The sequence below is a fragment of the Brienomyrus brachyistius genome, chromosome 2, assembly GCF_023856365.1.
Source record: "Brienomyrus brachyistius isolate T26 chromosome 2, BBRACH_0.4, whole genome shotgun sequence".
Classification (NCBI taxonomy): Eukaryota; Metazoa; Chordata; class Actinopteri; order Osteoglossiformes; family Mormyridae; genus Brienomyrus; species Brienomyrus brachyistius.
The window spans coordinates 1,376,248-1,393,330 of record NC_064534.1 but is presented as its reverse complement, the minus strand read 5'-3'; the positions used below and the strand labels follow the sequence as shown (position 1 = coordinate 1,393,330).

The 17,083-nt window shown below is 47.2% G+C and overlaps 1 protein-coding gene across 1 annotated transcript; it reads right to left on the bottom strand.

The window, feature by feature from the left end:
• Nucleotides 1–230: 230 nt before the first annotated feature.
• rab35b (RAB35, member RAS oncogene family b) lies at nt 231–16,008 on the bottom strand. The gene is made up of 6 exons (XM_049005432.1): nt 15,712–16,008; nt 6,092–6,142; nt 5,615–5,738; nt 2,409–2,533; nt 2,095–2,219; nt 231–1,952 (listed from the first exon to the last, which is right to left on the bottom strand). The coding sequence occupies exons 1-6, from the start codon at nt 15,761–15,763 to the stop codon at nt 1,833–1,835; spliced, it is 597 nt and encodes a 198-aa protein (XP_048861389.1). The 5' UTR covers nt 15,764–16,008; the 3' UTR covers nt 231–1,832.
• Between the last annotated feature and the right edge of the window lie 1,075 nt (nt 16,009–17,083).

Below are 17,083 nucleotides of genomic sequence, written 5' to 3'. Positions count from 1 at the left end.
AGCACAGGCTCAGCACAGGCTCAGACGTGTGCAGCACAGGCTCAGCACAGGCTCGGACGTGTGCCTGCACCCCTCACCGGCTCTCCCCCCAAACCACTTCACGCTCAAGAATACTCTTATTGCCGTTTTCACACGAAAATGAAACCTGCCACATTACAAACGAGGCAGCAACACGGCAAAATCACAAGCTACCGGCAAAAGAAGGGAGCTCAGTGATTCGCCGTCAAAGGTTCATTATTTTAAAATGTTTATTATAGATTAAATTCATGATGGGAAAAAAATGAATGATACATCTTAGTTCTCCAGTGTACATCAGAACCACAGGTGAAACAGAATCATTTTGACTAGAACACACAAGCATGTACATATATACATCTATATAAATACATGCATGTGTGCCTAAATATGCATTTATATACTGTACATATTACAGAAATATATTTAAATATACACAGACATATGAAACAAGCATATCTGTGATGGCATTGTTCATCTCCGCCTGGTTCTTTAAGGTCCAGCAGCAGACTGTGCACCATGTACCTCCCCTCATTCCCCTCACACCCAGATCTCTGCAAACCCCGGAGAACCAGTGAGCTGTTGGAGCCTTGGCCTTAACAAGCTCCCCACGGTCAGATCACCAATTTGGCAACAAGTCCTGTGACATTGGCAATGCCAACATGTTTGGCTGAACAGTCACGGCTCGGAACCAGAGAACCGATACTATGCGATGGCAACGTGTCCCGGCCTGCTTAAGTGGGAAGAATAAAGCATCCAGACGGCACACGTTTCACCTGAAAATGACACAACCAAACACGACAGAGGAAAACAATACAGACCGTGGCACGTTCATGGACAGAAAGCACCCTGCAAGTGTGGCAGAATGAGAGAATGTCAGGCCATGCAGAGCACGGGAATGCTGGGGGGGGGGCTATACTGCAAGTTTCCTCCTGGAGACACTGAAGAGGAACAAAATAATGGAGAAGCCCGTCATCCCTCCCAAATGCAAGGGCTGCGACTAGAAGACGGCAGGGAGCCTCCAATCACGATGACTTTGCCAAGAACAATCCCTCCTCATGTCAGGTAAATGATGGCCGCACCATGGAATACAAAAAATAGGTTTTAAAAATGTGAGGAGAGCGGCGGCAAATGGACAAAGGGCATGTTTGTGATTGACAGCGACAGTCCGGCTCCCCTGCGGCACAGTTGGTGCCATGCTAGATGGAGGATTTCTTCTCACTTCTGCTAGAAAAGATGCTGGAAACAGACGCCTGACGAACCAGAGAATGGGGGGACGGGGGGGGGGGGGGCAGGTCAGATGGACGTTCAGATTTGATCCTTATTTTTCCTTCACTGATTATAAAAAGTTGATAACCTGTAAGACACAGCCTCCAGTTCTCCTTTGACCTCTTCACCTCCCAATAAAAAAAACAAACAAACAAGAGAACGCCTGGCCTCCTGGCAGAGTCCGATCCCTAAAGTCCCGCATCGTGAGGGATAAGGCGGAGGATGTGATATACTGACGGACAGCAAAGAATATATCAGTTCGTGTGAATCGGAGTACTTTGGATGCACTGCGATCCCTCCTTAACCTGGAGCAATCATTCATTAAATAGCATCATCTAACTTCGAAATAAAAATCCCCTGACTCTCCTAATAAAATCTGTAAAGTCTTTGATTCATTTGTCCAAAAGGGACCTTTCCCTCCTCTTTGTTTTTATAGATTTAATAAAGAAATTAATTTAGTTTCTCTGAGTCCCATTCAGCACTTAGTAGTTGCCGCCATCCGCCCGTGTTCTTCATTCCTCCATCCTCTCCTGGGTGCCACCATCTCATTAGCAGCACCTCTTCTTCCGTTTACTGTTCTTGGTCAGCCTGACCACATCAGGCTGTTGTTGCTTGGCAACCACCTCTTTCTTAGCTCTCAGCACAAGTTCTGTGATGCAGTTGAACATCTGCAGGGTAGGGCAAGTAACACAGGCACAGCAGTTAACGTCACAGGATATAAAGCAAGTGCAACGTTAAATGCTACGCATGTGATTTGGCCGTTGTTATTGGGCTCAGGGAGGGGTCCGGCAGTCCCCTCCCCCCACTCACCTCCTCCACATTGAGGTTCTCTTTGGCACTCGTCTCGAAGAGCCGGATTCCCATCTGCTCTGCAAACTTCTGCGCATCGCTCGTCTCCACCACCTTGGAGTTTGGGTCGTCATGCTTGTTCCCCACTTGCATAGGAAGGAGGGGTGGGGAGGGTGACACATTTAGCATAATAGAGGTATACGATTAAAGGGGACTCGACCATTATCCAACATCTTCAATTTGTTCAATAGGATGAGAGACAGAAGACGACGACAGCGCAGAATGCTGAAGTGGGCAGGGTTAAAAGGCTAAAGTGCGTCCCGGTCGGAACCCACCCAGGATCCGACAGACGTCGTCACAGTTCTGGTTGATCTCATGCAGCCACCGTTTGACGTTAACGAAGGATTCTGCGCTGGTGACATCATAGACCACAATCACCCCGTGGGTCCCCCGGTAGTACCTGGAGGTCAAAGAGGAAGATCACCTACCTTCACAGGACTAGGGGACACCATGAACAATCCTGGCCTTCACAGGGCTAATGGACACCATGAACAATCCTGGCCTTCACAGGGCTAGGGGACACCATGAACAATCCTGGCCTTCACAGGGCTAGGGGACACCATGAACAATCCTGGCCTTCACAGGGCTAGGGGACACCATGAACAATCCTGGCCTTCACAGGGCTAGGGGACACCGTGAACAATCCTGGCCTTCACTGGGCTGCTCACAGGATGATATATTTACTGACTGACCAGGCAATCAGAGCCACAGTCTGGGTTTGGATCTTACTGCCCCTGGCCCGGGTTTTCAGTACTGATGCCTGCAGACACACTGAGGGGGTCAGGTTCCTACCAAACGAAGACGAGAAGCTCACTGGCCACCATCCCGCAGCATGGCTGTATAGGAGACCCCGTGCACTGTCATGGCGTCACTGTACAGTGAGCCTCAGAAGAGTCCGGTTATCCACTTTGTTTCCCCCAAAACTGCTCTCAACTCAAAGCAATCAGCATCAATTTTAGTGTTAATAATTTTTATATAAAAAAAGAGATAAATATCTAATGGTTCACCCTTTATTTCCATATCTTTACACTTTTTAATTTTCATTTTGTTGTTCATAGGTACAGAGTCCACTGGAGGGAGCTCTTGGAATACAGAGCTACACCATTACAGACCTACGGTCTGTGCTGGATGGAAGCTGCTTTTTCTGAACAATAATTCACCAAGCCTCGATGTACTACTGGATAATTTAAGAGGTGGGCAAAATCACAGAGGAGTGTCAGTGAGTCCCCCCCCCCCCCCCCGGTATGGCCAGGATCTGTCATAGATCAGTAAATAGAAGCAGCACAGGCAGCCATGTCCTCCGCGTCTGCCGCTCGGTTTCGTGTCAGACACTCAGCACTTCCCCTTAGTTCCTGCACCGCCACCACAGGCCACACAGGCCTCACACAGGAAGTCAATGCCTGCAGTTGCTGAGCCTCTAGACAGCAAGTCACAGCACAATGCTGCACGATAGCAGACATGTCGGACATTGGCGAGCCTCCTGGAGGAGGGCAAACCCCGCTGGCACAGAGGGGCATAGCAACACTGCATGAACAGTAACTATGGTAACGTCTTTGGTTGGCAGAACCGACAGACTTGGGAAACAGCACAGAGTCCAGCCAGAGTCAGCACAGAGCCCAGCCAGAGTCAGCACAGAGCACAGAGTCTAGCCAGAGTCAGCACAGAGTCCAGCCAGCGTCAGCACAGAGCCCAGCCAGAGTCAGCACAGAGTCCAGCCAGAGTCAGCACAGAGCACAGAGTCTAGCCAGAGTCAGCACAGAGTCTAGCCAGAGTCAGCACAGAGTCTAGCCAGTCAGCACAGAGCCCAGCCAGAGTCAGCACAGAGCCCAGCCAGAGTCAGCACAGAGCACAGAGTCTAGCCAGAGTCAGCACAGAGCCCAGCCAGAGTCAGCACAGAGCCCAGCCAGAGTCAGCACAGAGCCCAGCCAGAGTCAGCACAGAGCCCAGCCAGAGTCAGCACAGAGCACAGAGCCCAGCCAGAATCAGCACAGAGCCCAGACAGAGTCAGCACAGAGCCCAGCCAGAGTCAGCACAGAGCCCAGCCAGAGTCAGCACAGAGCCCAGCCAGAGTCAGCCAAGCATCAAGAAAAAAGCAGTCTAGCACTGCTGAGAGGAGCAGAACTCTGATGCAGGTCCTCACTAAATATACACAGGTTTCCATTCATTTAATGACATTAAGTATTAAATGCTGGTTATTAGATTAAGAGAAACATTAATGAGGAGAAATAAAATATTACCCAGTAAAAGAAGAGTGACACATCGCACCCCCCAGCCTCCATATGTTGTCCGAGTCGGCACTGGTCCCAGATCAAGCCCAGTCACCAAGTGTCTGACCCCGGGCCCCATGGCACAAAAAGCCCTTTGAACGACCCAACGGGAATCCCAGCAGGCAACAGGCCTGCAAGCCATCTGTTACATTACATGTCGAACCATCAGCTGCATCGACTGCTTTGGTCTGGACGTGACTAAATGCCAGATAAGACAGCACAGAATGAAGAGAGATCACATTCGCTTCACTTCATATTCACCATCAGCACAATTACTCATCCTTAACCCAATGCATCTATATCAGGTCTTTCAGAACAAGGATTTTCACCCCAGAAATTGGTGCTTACAAAGACAACAAAGTCAGCAGGAGCATCTGCCCATGCATCCGGGTTCTCTAAGCAAAGCTGTCCATGCGCCTGCCTGCCCAAAGTTCATAAATGACCTGTTGGTCACAGCACAGATATCACACTGGCCCACTTCACCTGGCTCTGAAGTCATGATCGCATAACACTGAGTTTCTTCTAGGTAAATCACACAGCATGGGCCCATGAAGTGGCCCCAGGGAAAAACCAGAACTGAGAGACTCTGCAGTCCAGGTCAGAGTCAGCAAAGACGTACTAAACAGTGCGGCACTGCGACCTGTACGGCCAAACAGCAAAGACGTACTAAACAGTGCGGCACTCCGACCTGTACGGCCAAACAGCAAACCGTATCCAATCTGCTGAAGGCAACAGTCACCTGCACGTCTGGGTTAAAGTTGTAAAGAACGGTGCAGCTCCTAAGACAGGTGGGCCAGTGGGCAGGATCAAGGGAGTCATGAGACAACAGAGATCATTATAAAGCTCAAGCCTTTGGTTGGGGACCACGGCCCTACTGATCGACCCTCCATCCTGGCGTCAAACCGGAAGCGAGTGTTTCACGGGAGGTCTGGGCCAGGGAAGGGACCTCTCACCTGCAGCTCCATGGAAATAGGGGGTGGGACACTTCAAAGGCCCATGATGCACCAGCGGCCGGTCTGTACCCACTCCCAGTCTGACTCCTGCCAGTCCTATCCCACAGATTTTATTCTTGGCACATCAGCGAGTTGCCTGGCATTTTATGCCAGAGAAACGAGTATAAATACAGAGAGACCTTCGCCATTACACTCCCTGATGGGTCGCTATTCAGGCCACACATGCCGGCCGGGCGAGAGGCTGCCCCCTGCAGGACTCACGTGGAGGTAATGGTGCGGAAGCGCTCCTGGCCCGCCGTATCCCAGATCTGTAGCTTGACCTTCTCACCGTTAATCTCCACCGTCCGGATCTTGAAGTCGACGCCAATGGTGGTGATGTAGCTACCTGTGGGAGCAGATGAGTGAGGTCAGGGGTCGGACCAGCAGCCAGCGGGGAGCAGGAGACCAGCGAGCAGATGGTGTTTCAGCCAAATGCGTGGGCAGCAGGTCTTATGCGTTTAATCAGAAACCCAGAACTGGGCTGGTCGCCCTCACTAGGGTTCCAAAGTGCACTCAGCTGTGTAACAGAAGTCAGGTGACCCCCCCAGATGCCAGTAATAGGAACAGAGAAGCATGGCAGCATGCGTGTGTGTGTGCATGGATCCGTGCGTGTGTGTGTGCATGGATGCATGTGTGTGCGCGTGCAGCTGTGGGTGTCTGTGAGGGTGAGTAACTCTATGGTGCCACTGGACCTCCTACCTGAGAAGGTGTTGTCTGCAAAGCGCAGCAGGAGACTGCTCTTCCCCACGCCTACAGAGGAGATAGCAGCTGGTGAGAGCAGAGCAGAATACATCGAAACTGACATTTGCACAGAAGTGTTCATTAACGAAAACTGATGACAATTCTTTGTCAACAAAGACTAATGGACAAAAACGGAAAAATGACGAAATGCAAAAGACACATTTGTCAACAAATAAAAGCAAAATGAAAACGTCAGAAACAAATTTAAAATGGACCCAATCAGAAGTAGTATGTTTAGTTAGTGTTGATTGTAGTTGCACGTTTAGATAAATGGTAACTGGACTGCATTTATATCATTTATATAGTGCTTTTCTACTCCTATGAGTACATTTCATGCCTCACATTCACCCATCCACACACTCATTCACACACCGATGGCGGAGGCTGCCATGCAAGGTGCCAACCTGCTCACTGGGAGCAATTTCGGGTTCAGTGTCTTGATCAAGGACACTTTGATGGGGTCAGGAGGAACCAGGGCTCGAACCTGCGACCCTCCAGTTGCCGAACGAAGCACTACCTCCTGTGCCACCATCTTCCCCCCAACATCTAGATAATGTTGATATTACAATCTTCAAGCTCACAAACCATGCAGTCTCTAAAGTCTGTCTGTTGGAGACCGAATAATCTCTGATATGGCAGTAAGATAATGGATAATGTGCTGGCCTGGTCTGTGCCACAGTCAACCTTAGGTAGAAAAAGAAAGAGAGGAGAGAGAGAGAGAGAGAGACAGACATATGGACAAACTGGACAAGGGTTCAGGTGAAATTTCATATTTGCTGTGAAAGAAAACAAGACTCAGTGCAAGTTTGTGACTAGCAGGATTCCCTTGGTCAGGAAGAGGTCAAATATGAATTTTATTCGTCCTGAAATTGTTGTGCCACGGCTTAGCTCTGACCGCGCATAAAAAAAAAAACAAACAAAAATAAGAAATAACTACCAAAATAAAAACAATGGATACGACCAGAACAAACAGAAAGACACATTCAGGAAAGAAAATGGAAAAGACTAGACAGACACAGATTAAATAATGAAATAATGTATGAAGAACACAAGGTGCTTGAGTGACGTGATGAACAAGCGACCTTGATTGTTAGTGGGGGGGGGGGGGGGGGGGGGGCCTTGGGAGGCTGAGGTTACACCCAGACTCTATGCACCTGAACAGCAAGGGCCCTGCATGATGGGGTCTGAGCGGTGGGGGTCTCTTACAGCGGCCCACGCTCTATTCCTGCAGTGGGGGATCCTTTCTGTAGAGCTTTGGCAAACCGCACAGTGATGCTTCTGGTTAGGATGTACAGAGCATCACAGGACACTGCATTAAGGCAGGTCCCCCTACAGCATAACAGTATCAGCAGTTCAGTGCAGTGTGGATTCCCAGGCAGACAGCGCAGAGTTAAGCCTGGAATCAGCAGCTTGGTGCAGTGTGGATTCCCAGCGAAACAGTACCGTGTTAAGCATGGTATCAGCAGCTCGGTGCAGTGTGGATTCACAGCGAAACAGCGCAGTGTTTAGCATGGTATCAGCAGCTCGGTGCAGTGTGGATTCCCAGGGAGACAGCGCAGTGTTTAGCATGGTATCAGCGGCTCGGTGCCGTGTGGATTCCCAGGGAGACAGCGCAGTGTTTAGCATGGTATCAGCGGCTCGGTGCCGTGTGGATTCCCAGGGAGACAGCGCAGTGTTTAGCATGGTATCAGCAGCTCGGTGCAGTGTGGATTCATAGCGAAACAGCGCAGTGTTTAGCATGGTATCAGCAGCTTGGTGCAGTGTGGATTCCCAGCGAAACAGCGCAGTGTTTAGCGTGGTATCAGCAGCTCGGTGCAGTGTGGATTCCCAGCGAAACAGTGCAGTGTTTAGCATGGTATCAGCAGCTCGGTGCAGTGTGAATTCCCAGCGAAACAGCGCAGTGTTTAGCATGGTATCAGCAGCTCAGTGCCGTGTGAATTCCCAGCGAGACAGCGCAGGGTTAAGCCTGGAATCAGCTCCAAACGCAGGTGGGGAAAACAGGTAATTTACTGCAACCACAGACAATAATTAAGAGAGTAGCTCCACAACAAACATTAGATGTTTTCATTTAACGTTTGGAGAAACCAATGAACATCTGTGTGGGCAGAGAGAACCCAGCTGAACAGCTTAGGGACCTGAAACCATTTCCAAATGGCCATGGGTTCAAACCCTGTAGCCAGCAGAAATCGGACCACTGGTGGCCCAGGGGTGCCGCAAACTGCCTCATGTTCTCTGATCCAGTGCTTTCCAGAGGACAGTAGCATAAGGGAGGCAGTCTGGTTTAGGGATGTGTCAGAACACTGTCACTGTGCACCAGGTCAAGACTGCAGGAGAACGTGAACACACCTAACAATGACAGAAGCCATGTGACATCACTGCTCTTCAGCTGTCCACTGGTGGGTCATGAACAGGAAGGACTAGAAGGGAGGCGGTCCTTTGCTGTACCTTGTCAGCGCAATACCTCTTTTTTATTTTTATGGGGCTGGTGAGGGGGTCATCAGTCTCTACGTCTGTGATGAGAAGGTCGCTGGTTCAAGTCCCAGCCTCGGCAAAACAGTCAAATATCTGTGGGCCCTTGGACAACACCTTTAACCCCCAGCTCCAGGGGCACCACATGTTGGCTGACCCTACACTGTGACCCCACAAGTTACGGAGAGCAAGACAGGGTAGGTGAAGGGAAGAATTCCAGTGTACCTATACTCATACTTGTGCAAACGGCAAATAAATGACATTATTATTATGGATACAGGAAGCTCACAAGCACAAGCCTGTTACACTCTGACAATATCAGCAGCTCTCCCCATATCCTACAAACACAGGTACTTTTCTGTGGTTCACAGTGGGTGCTTTTCCACCGCACAAAGTACGGTGCTTTCGGTACTTTTGCTTTTCCATTCACTTCCGGTCGAGTATCAGTACCGAAAGTTTCAGTACCTAAAGTGCCAAACCAGCTGGGGTACTTCTTTGGTACTTCAGTACTTTGGGGTGGGACTTTTTGGTTGTTGATTGGTTATGCAAATATCCTGCCAATGAAAACACAAAATACAACCAAACTGTTTTGGAACACACAGCGAACAGCGAGAGAAAAAAAAAAGCAGTAGAAACAAAAGTATATTTTTAAAAAGTAAAATGGACAGATGGACAAAAGAGGAAACACAGGCTTTAAATCGCCATATGAGGCACACGCGAAAGACCAAACAATGCCGCGTGAGAATAAAAAAAACTTAAGTACGACTACAGGAAAGTGAAGGATCATGACAACAGGAGTGATGCTGAAAGGAAAACTAACACATACCGGTACCAGTTTTTACGCCAGTGGAAAACCGACACAAAAGTACCACCATACGTTTGGTACTTTATGGAAGTACCGAAAGTACGGTACCTGGTGCAGTGGAAAGCGCCCAGTAACAGGGCATGCACATCCCATCCCACTCCATCTCCAATCCTTAACAGGCAACCAATACCATGGACACCCAAGGGACCCAGTACATCTAGTTTAACTCCTTAAGTGAGCTGAGCAATATAACGATATTATCCGTAATCGATTTTGTCAGATGGTGTTAATATCAGACTGTGACTAAACAGCAATTATTAGGGAATTATTAGCCTTTGTTAGGGAAGTAGGCTTAAGGCTGGTTCATATTTCTCCGCACAAGTGCAGCACTCGCGAGTCCATTCTGCGTGTGCGTGCACGGAAACGTTCATAATTCTCTGGCCAAGCCGCATACTTTGCACATGTGCACAACATGTTGTATTTATATTTTTGTTAATAATGATATTATAAATTATGATTCTGATATTCCCTGCAGACACACCACAGCAGTGAGGTTTGTGCCCGTCTCTCTGTTTTACAAATTCAGAGAGGCAGCTCCCAGGGTTGCTAACTGGCTAGAGTGAGATTTTCAATTTGAGACAAGACTGCGTTCACATACACACACGTATACATGTATGTAGCAGTTGTATTAACTTGTAAATAGCGTTTGCAAACTAACCAAATGTTCGTCAAAAGCATCCATGTTGGTATTTAAAGTGGACGCACAGTAGGTCCAGAACTGGACATACACCACTGTGCAGACGCAACTTTGGAGTGCAGCGGGTTTTCGTCTGCAGAGACGCACAACAATGCCAAATGCATCATAAACATTCGAGCAGACACATCCGCTAGTAAGTGTGTGGGGAAATACGAACCAGACTTTAGGCTACACACAAAGCAAAATAAAGAATTATGATCCGGTTTTCAGTTCAGCATTCTAGCCTTTTCCCAATGCAGTTAAAACAGAAACACACACACACACTTTTCTAACTTCTCTCACCATACAAGAACGTTTCAGTGTATGTAAACATCAGTTGCATTTGCGGGGGTACTCACCCAGGGCTTACCATAACTTTGTGAATAACTGTTTTAGATGTTTGAGATGGTCTCTGGCGTGTTTTTAAATCATAATTAAATCCTCCCTACCGATCCATCAACTTCCACAGAGACTAAAAACGATAATCAGCAGTGCTAATCAGCAGCTTCCTCTGTCGGCAGAGGGAGTTTAAACGCATGTTGTTTAACAGACTATCCATAGAATATTTTCTCATACTCAGGCAAAAAAATGTAACTGCCCTGCAGGCTGTGTACATGTATGTGCTTGTGTGCATTGAACAACTCCATACCATTTATCTTGATATTTTTTAATTAAAACATCACTATGGTGTCAGATCCATGACCCCAGTGTAATAAAACACAATGTGAAAAATATAAATTTTGTGTGCATGAATATCCCAATCGAAAGCACAGAGAGAAGCATTGTCTGTGCATATCATAATATCGCACTCAAAATATGAGAAGAAAAAAAAAACGTTTTTTTCTCAATTTGACAGATATCCTTGCACACTGAGCTGATTGCCTTTGGCTGCACTCGGTGCTCGAGTGAAATTTTTGCACTTCGTGTTTTGACAGTTTGGGGGAGGGGGCTCATGGCCATTTGTCAGTGAATGCTATTGGCTGAAGGTCCTGGTTTGGTGAGTGACTAGATGCTACAAAAAGCTTCTTCAGAAGACAAAGATCGAGGACGATACTAATGGGAATTCCAGCTCTTTTTAGTGATCCAGATTATTCATTTGGCTCAGCTCAGCAAAAAATAGCTGGTTCTTTCAGCTCACAAATGGCTCTTCATTTAGGATCACCTCTAGCTTTTATAATGCAAACTAATTTTGTCATGTAACTATAATAAACCTTATTTCCAGAAAACCATTATTTTACATTATGTTTGGTATAAAAACATTCATGTAAAAACACTAAACGTGTATTGAATGTTGCAAATTACAGTTTCACTACAAACACTAAACACAGTGCTTCTGGTCCCTGTCCACAAATGTCTTACAATTCTAAACTAGTGATGGACAAAATGATTCCTCATGAACCATTTGCTGTATTTGTTGACCCCACTAGATGGTGCTCTTGGTTTGCTTTGGGGCATGCTTTGTGCCCTTTTTTGCAAAGAGGGTAAGACCTAGTGGGGTCAAAAAAATACAACAAATCATTCATGAAACTTCATTGTGCATTTTATTTTGAAAAGAAAAGTAAAATACACTGTTTTCGACTGAAGCAATTTGTCATTCTGTTTGTATTGTTAATCTGACAAACAAATCCAAGACAAAAGTGACACAATGTTTATGTCTTTCCTAAATAAAAAGACCACCCATACCCCAGTGCAGGGGTCTCCGACTCCGGTCCTGGAGGGCTACCGTCCAGTAGGTTTTCTATCCTACCTGGCTTCTGATGAGTCACACCTGATCCTGGTGTTTACCTGAGAACAGGTGTGGCTCATCATTAGTCATCATTAGACAGGATAGAAAACCTACTGGACGGTTTCTCTGCAGGACCGGAGTTGGAGACCCCTGCCCTAGCGTAATAGCGATTAAAGTGATCAGTTGTTTTGGTATTTATGTCAAAATTAGGATTTTATCTTATTACCAGTATGGAATTAGATTAATCTTGTGAAATTAAGTTTATCGAAACCAATACTTAAATCAATGAGCACTAAAATAAATGACATAACTACGACTGTATTATGGGGTTCGTGTCTTTTTGGGGTGACAGTGAGCTGCTGCTGTGCGGATTACTGACTGTCCCATTGTTTCCTTGATGGGTGAGCAGTTTGTTGATGCAACGGCCCATCAACAAAAGCCAAAGGTGTAATTCACAGAAGTACGTGCTGCTGCCGGTTAAAGCAGGTCACAGCTAAACTCTGACTATAAAATAAGCAGGTAATTCAATTATAGCTCAGCAGCAGCAATATATTTTCGCATTGCAAGTGTAACCTTTTCCTCGGGTTTCACGTTTGCTGCTTGTGGGCGTTTCCGCAATCGCCTTGGGCCACTTTTGATTGGTGACCAAGACTGTCACACAAGGAGCATGGCACAAATTTGTAAAATTATTCTGACAGCAACTTTTAAACCTTGGGTCAGAATGCATCACAGCCTAAATCGCAGCCTTTACGATTTGCTAATGGCTTTGTTTCAAATTGCGACTTCGATTTGAAATCGATATTGTTCAGCCCTAGTTTATGTATGTCATAATAATAATTTAATAGCAAATTATTTTTAAAAATTATTTTAAAAAGTTTTAACTTATTTTATGAGCATGCAACAAGGAGCTATCAACCAATAGCATTCAACAGAAATGGCCATGAGCACGCCCCCAAACTGTCGAAACCACCCCATGTCTTAAGGGCAAAAATTTCACTTGAGCGCAGACAGCAGCCGAAGGTAATCCACTTGGCGCACAAGGATATCCAACAAATCAAGGAAATAAACATTCAAGAAGGAAAAAGGAGTTTGAGCACGATATCATGGCACATGCAATTCTTTTTTTCGTGTTTTAAATATGAAACATACACACGCAAAATATTAAACCTTAGTGGTTTATATTTTTCACATTGTGTTTTATCGCCCTCTAGTTTTCATGCGGTTGTGACACCATACATCTTTTTTTTTTTTAAGATATCACCCAGGCCTGTTCTGTAACACCATTTCATACTTCAAACATTTTGAAACCTTAAGACCAGCAATCAACTGTGACCCAAACTAACCCATGAGGCTGGTGGCAAGTTAGACTGTACATTGCTTCTGACAGTTTGATTCCTCCAACAGAGAAGTGCTTCAGGAACATCATCACCACAATGAAAATCGTACCAGATCACTAACTGAACTGCATACAGAAAACGAATCAGAACCAAACTTGTGGGCGGAATATTACAATCTGTGAGTCAGCCGTGGTGTAAGAAGGCCAGAGCAATGCAGCAATAAAAGGCAGAGAGAAGACCAGGCCTGTCAAGCCTCAATCAATCACTGCATGGTGAACAGCCACCCATCTGTGAGTTCAGCAGTATCATTACATCCCTGCTGCCACAGGCACCAGAGCTAGCTAATGTAGGACGAGGAGGTCAGTTCTGTAGATGCTCCTGCACTGCTTCCCAGAGCTCCTGGCTGTCAAGCTGAGACGTCCTCTGCACCCTGCAGAGACGTCCTCTGCAGCCTGTTAACAGGACACCAGCTCCCCACAGAGAGTGACCAGTCAGCTGACTGCACAGGTGAGCGAGACACAGAGAGTCACCCTCAAAACCACAGAATGGTAGCTATTTAAGCCTGGAAAAAGAAGCAGGTTCACATAAGCCAGAAACGGCCAATAGGCTTGCTCAGAAAAGGGCTTCCACCAAGGCAACATTAAAGTGACACGAAAAGCAACCTCAAAGTGCTATAGAGGGCATGCACACGTCTCAGCACGCGGAAGTCACCGCGGTTACACCTGCTGAGTGGCAGAAAGTTTAGCATTAGTTTAGCTCTTTTTTAAAAAATACAGGCCGCAGAATACTAAAGAGAAGCAAATGGATCGCTACCATCCACAGCAAAAACTGGAACTCAAATGGCCTTATTGAATTTAGTTACATTAAGTTATATACTGTGCTGACTACTCAAATTAAATATTTTGAAACATCCATTTATTTTCCATGTAACTGTAAAGTATTTCCTCAGCATTTTTTAGCATGATGACGCTTGTGTTCTAAGAACAAAGTGGGGGTGGTTAGATAGTGTTAGTTAGGCAAGATAAGCCCAGTTTTCTTTATAAGGGGCTACTTCACAAAGCAATTTAGACAGCAGGTCTAATATATCAGTGTCCTTGGTCCACTGGACCTTTTATAAATTGGACGGATCCCTGTTGAGTCCAATTGTCTTCCACTTAAGCAGACAATTGCTTATTTCACTGTGCCACTCAGTCTGCATGAGGGGGCGTGTTCCGGCGGGAAAGTGACGTCATTGCATACTCCACAATTAGGTTTTACTGAGGCTGCTAACCAAGCTTACATTAACTATCAATCGTGCCGTCTCTCTACTGTATGTGTCATTGAACAGGTAAAACAATTTAATATTTGTTGGTAAACAAAAGAAATTCATAGGCTATACCAATGCCAAGAACTGAAAGCTAAAGACTATTTACGATACAAAAGTGTGCCAATCTGAAGGACAAAAAGGAGGTGAGAACGCGCTGGATAGAAACCGCCAGCCGCCCATGTACCACTGCACAGCAGCACTCTCCTCACCCCACAGCTGGAACTGCAGCCCGGCAGACAGGCGTTATCGCGGCTTGAGGGGCCCAAGTGTGGGCGGAGGGCCGGGCTGCCGGTCCGCGGAATGATCCGCCGTGTAAAAGCTGGAGAGCGGCCGCGTGTCGTGGCAGCACACACCGGCACTAAAATGGTGACTATACTTAATTTCTGCCAAGGTGACGGCTTGGGGAGACCGTTACGGCTGAGGCGTGAAATAAACCCTCGGAGTGCGCACGGAGAGGCGGTACCGTCCGCGGCGTCTTCCCCTCGGACCACGTTACATTTATGTAAATATAACCTGCCTGCTTATCTTTTAAAGACGTCTGAGACTCCGACGGGGGAGATGAGTGACAATTCCGGGTGCCGGCGGTCGGGAACTGAATGAAAGCGAGCGAGAAGCTGAACGGACTGTAAGCAGGGTTACGGTTAGACTGACGCCGGGCCGCGCTGAGACTTGCGTCTCGATATGTCTGTATTTTTATACAGACTGTTGTGTGTGGGCCTGTGTCTTCCTCTGTTTTTCTTCTTGTGTGGCTGTGCAATATTAAGTCTCAAACTATATCCTTCGGGATACTATACGTTTTCGGATTGATACAAACGGGGGTTATGTTTAGACTAACAGCCTGCGGTGCTGGTTACCCCGGACACTCATACGGTGGCCGCTAACTTCTCACACACGGAGACAATAAGCGGCGGCGCTTCGCCTGATAAACGGCCATAAACGCCGCAAGCGTATCCAGCCCACTGGGGTGACATGCCCGGCCCTGCGGTACCAACCCACCTCCCCGGGGGGGCGGAACCGGTCACCTCCCGTCGGTTTCGGGTCGAAGAGCGAATGGACCAAGCGATTCCCTGAACAACATTAAAAGCACACACGCCCCCAGTATTACTGACTTTATGGAGAAGCCGAAACCCTGCTCATTTCGGGAGGAACACTGCCCCGTGCGGCCTACTTCCCGTGGCACATCCCCCCACTTTCCTTACCGCTGTCCCCGATGATGAGCAGCTTGAAGAGGTAATCGTAGTCTCTTGCCATGCCGATAGTCGGTGGGTCACCCCCCACGCCCGTCGCTCTCTCGGCCCCACGTTTCTCCTCGTCGCCACAAATTCACCGGTCCTATTCCCAGAATGCAGATTTTAAATCCGTATTTCTCTCTGTTTCCGTTATAATGCTCCCAAGCCGGTAGCCCGTTTTCCGGTGTTTCAGCTGCCCGCTCCCTCCGTAGAAGTCAGCCGGAAACTCGCTTCCTTCTTCGGCGGTCCCTCCCTCTGCCAGCCAGCTCCAAGGCGCAGGCGCACTACCACCCCGGCTCATCGAGGTGAGAGTGACTGGATCGGCGGATCTAAGCTGCGGCTCCGCACCAATGAGGCATTTTGCTCCCGTTCAGAAATAACCGGACACAGCGATGAGGTTACGGCACCTGTCTAGAGAGTTTTTGTCTGTCATATTCCTGGTGCGGTTTTAAAGTTAATGTAAACTCTATGCAGTTAAACAAAACTGTTGAAGAGGCATGGGAATTTTTAAAAGCACATTATTGCAAGTGCAAGAGGACTTCATACCCGTTTCCAGCAAAACTAAATCTAGGAAACTGCAAAACAAGGTGGTTTACTACTGAAATTAAGAATAAAGTCAGGAGGAAAAGGGCTCTGTTCCACAAATGAAAATAACTAATGATGTCGGAATAAAGTAAGTCTGCAGGTTGAGTTAAAAATTATTAGATTCGCTAAGACTACTGTCGAAAGGAATTCTGCATTGGAGGCTAAGGGTGACATTAAAAGTTTCATCAAATTATAAAATATTGTGTGCAGGTTTGGTCACCTTATTGCAATGATCCCTGGTCTTAAAGGACTGTCTTATAAGGAGAGGTTAGCTGAGCTGAATCTACTCACTGCCCAGCAAAGGAGACTAAAGGGGGACATAATGCAGGTATATAAGATTCTAACAGGTCGGGATGCTGCTCATAGTTATTTCAATATTAGTTCAAATACAAGAACGTGTGCCTGTGTGTGCACCAGTGTTCCCCCAGTCAGCTGGAGTGTCTGTTGGTTCTATAGGTGAAATTCTGACAACCACAGCTGCAACTGGGAATGCTGGCACCAGAGGGAGAGCGAGGTGTGGCTCAGCAGGTCAGCACTCTTCCTATTATCTGCTCGTCACCAGTTGAAATCCTAGAGTTGGCAGAGTGATGTCACCATCGGGCCGAAGCCAGGCCCATAGCGCCTAATTGCTGGCTGACCCTATGTCACTTTGGGTAAAAGCCCCTGCTTCAGTTGTACCATAGCGGCACTAGGATCTAACCCAGGCCATTGATGACATACAGGGCATCACCCCAAATCTGCAAGGGGGGGGGTTTAG

Bases quoted from the DNA above. Each gene is read 5' to 3' on its own strand.
- rab35b (XM_049005432.1), bottom strand. From the start codon at position 15,763: ATGGCAAGAGACTACGATTACCTCTTCAAGCTGCTCATCATCGGGGAC. The intron at 6,143-15,711 runs GTAAGGAAAGTG...TCTCCTCTGTAG, and splicing joins GCTCATCATCGGGGACAGCG to GCGTGGGGAAGAGCAGTCTC. The intron at 2,534-5,614 runs GTGAGTCCTGCA...TTTGACCTCCAG, and splicing joins TTCCGCACCATTACCTCCAC to GTACTACCGGGGGACCCACG.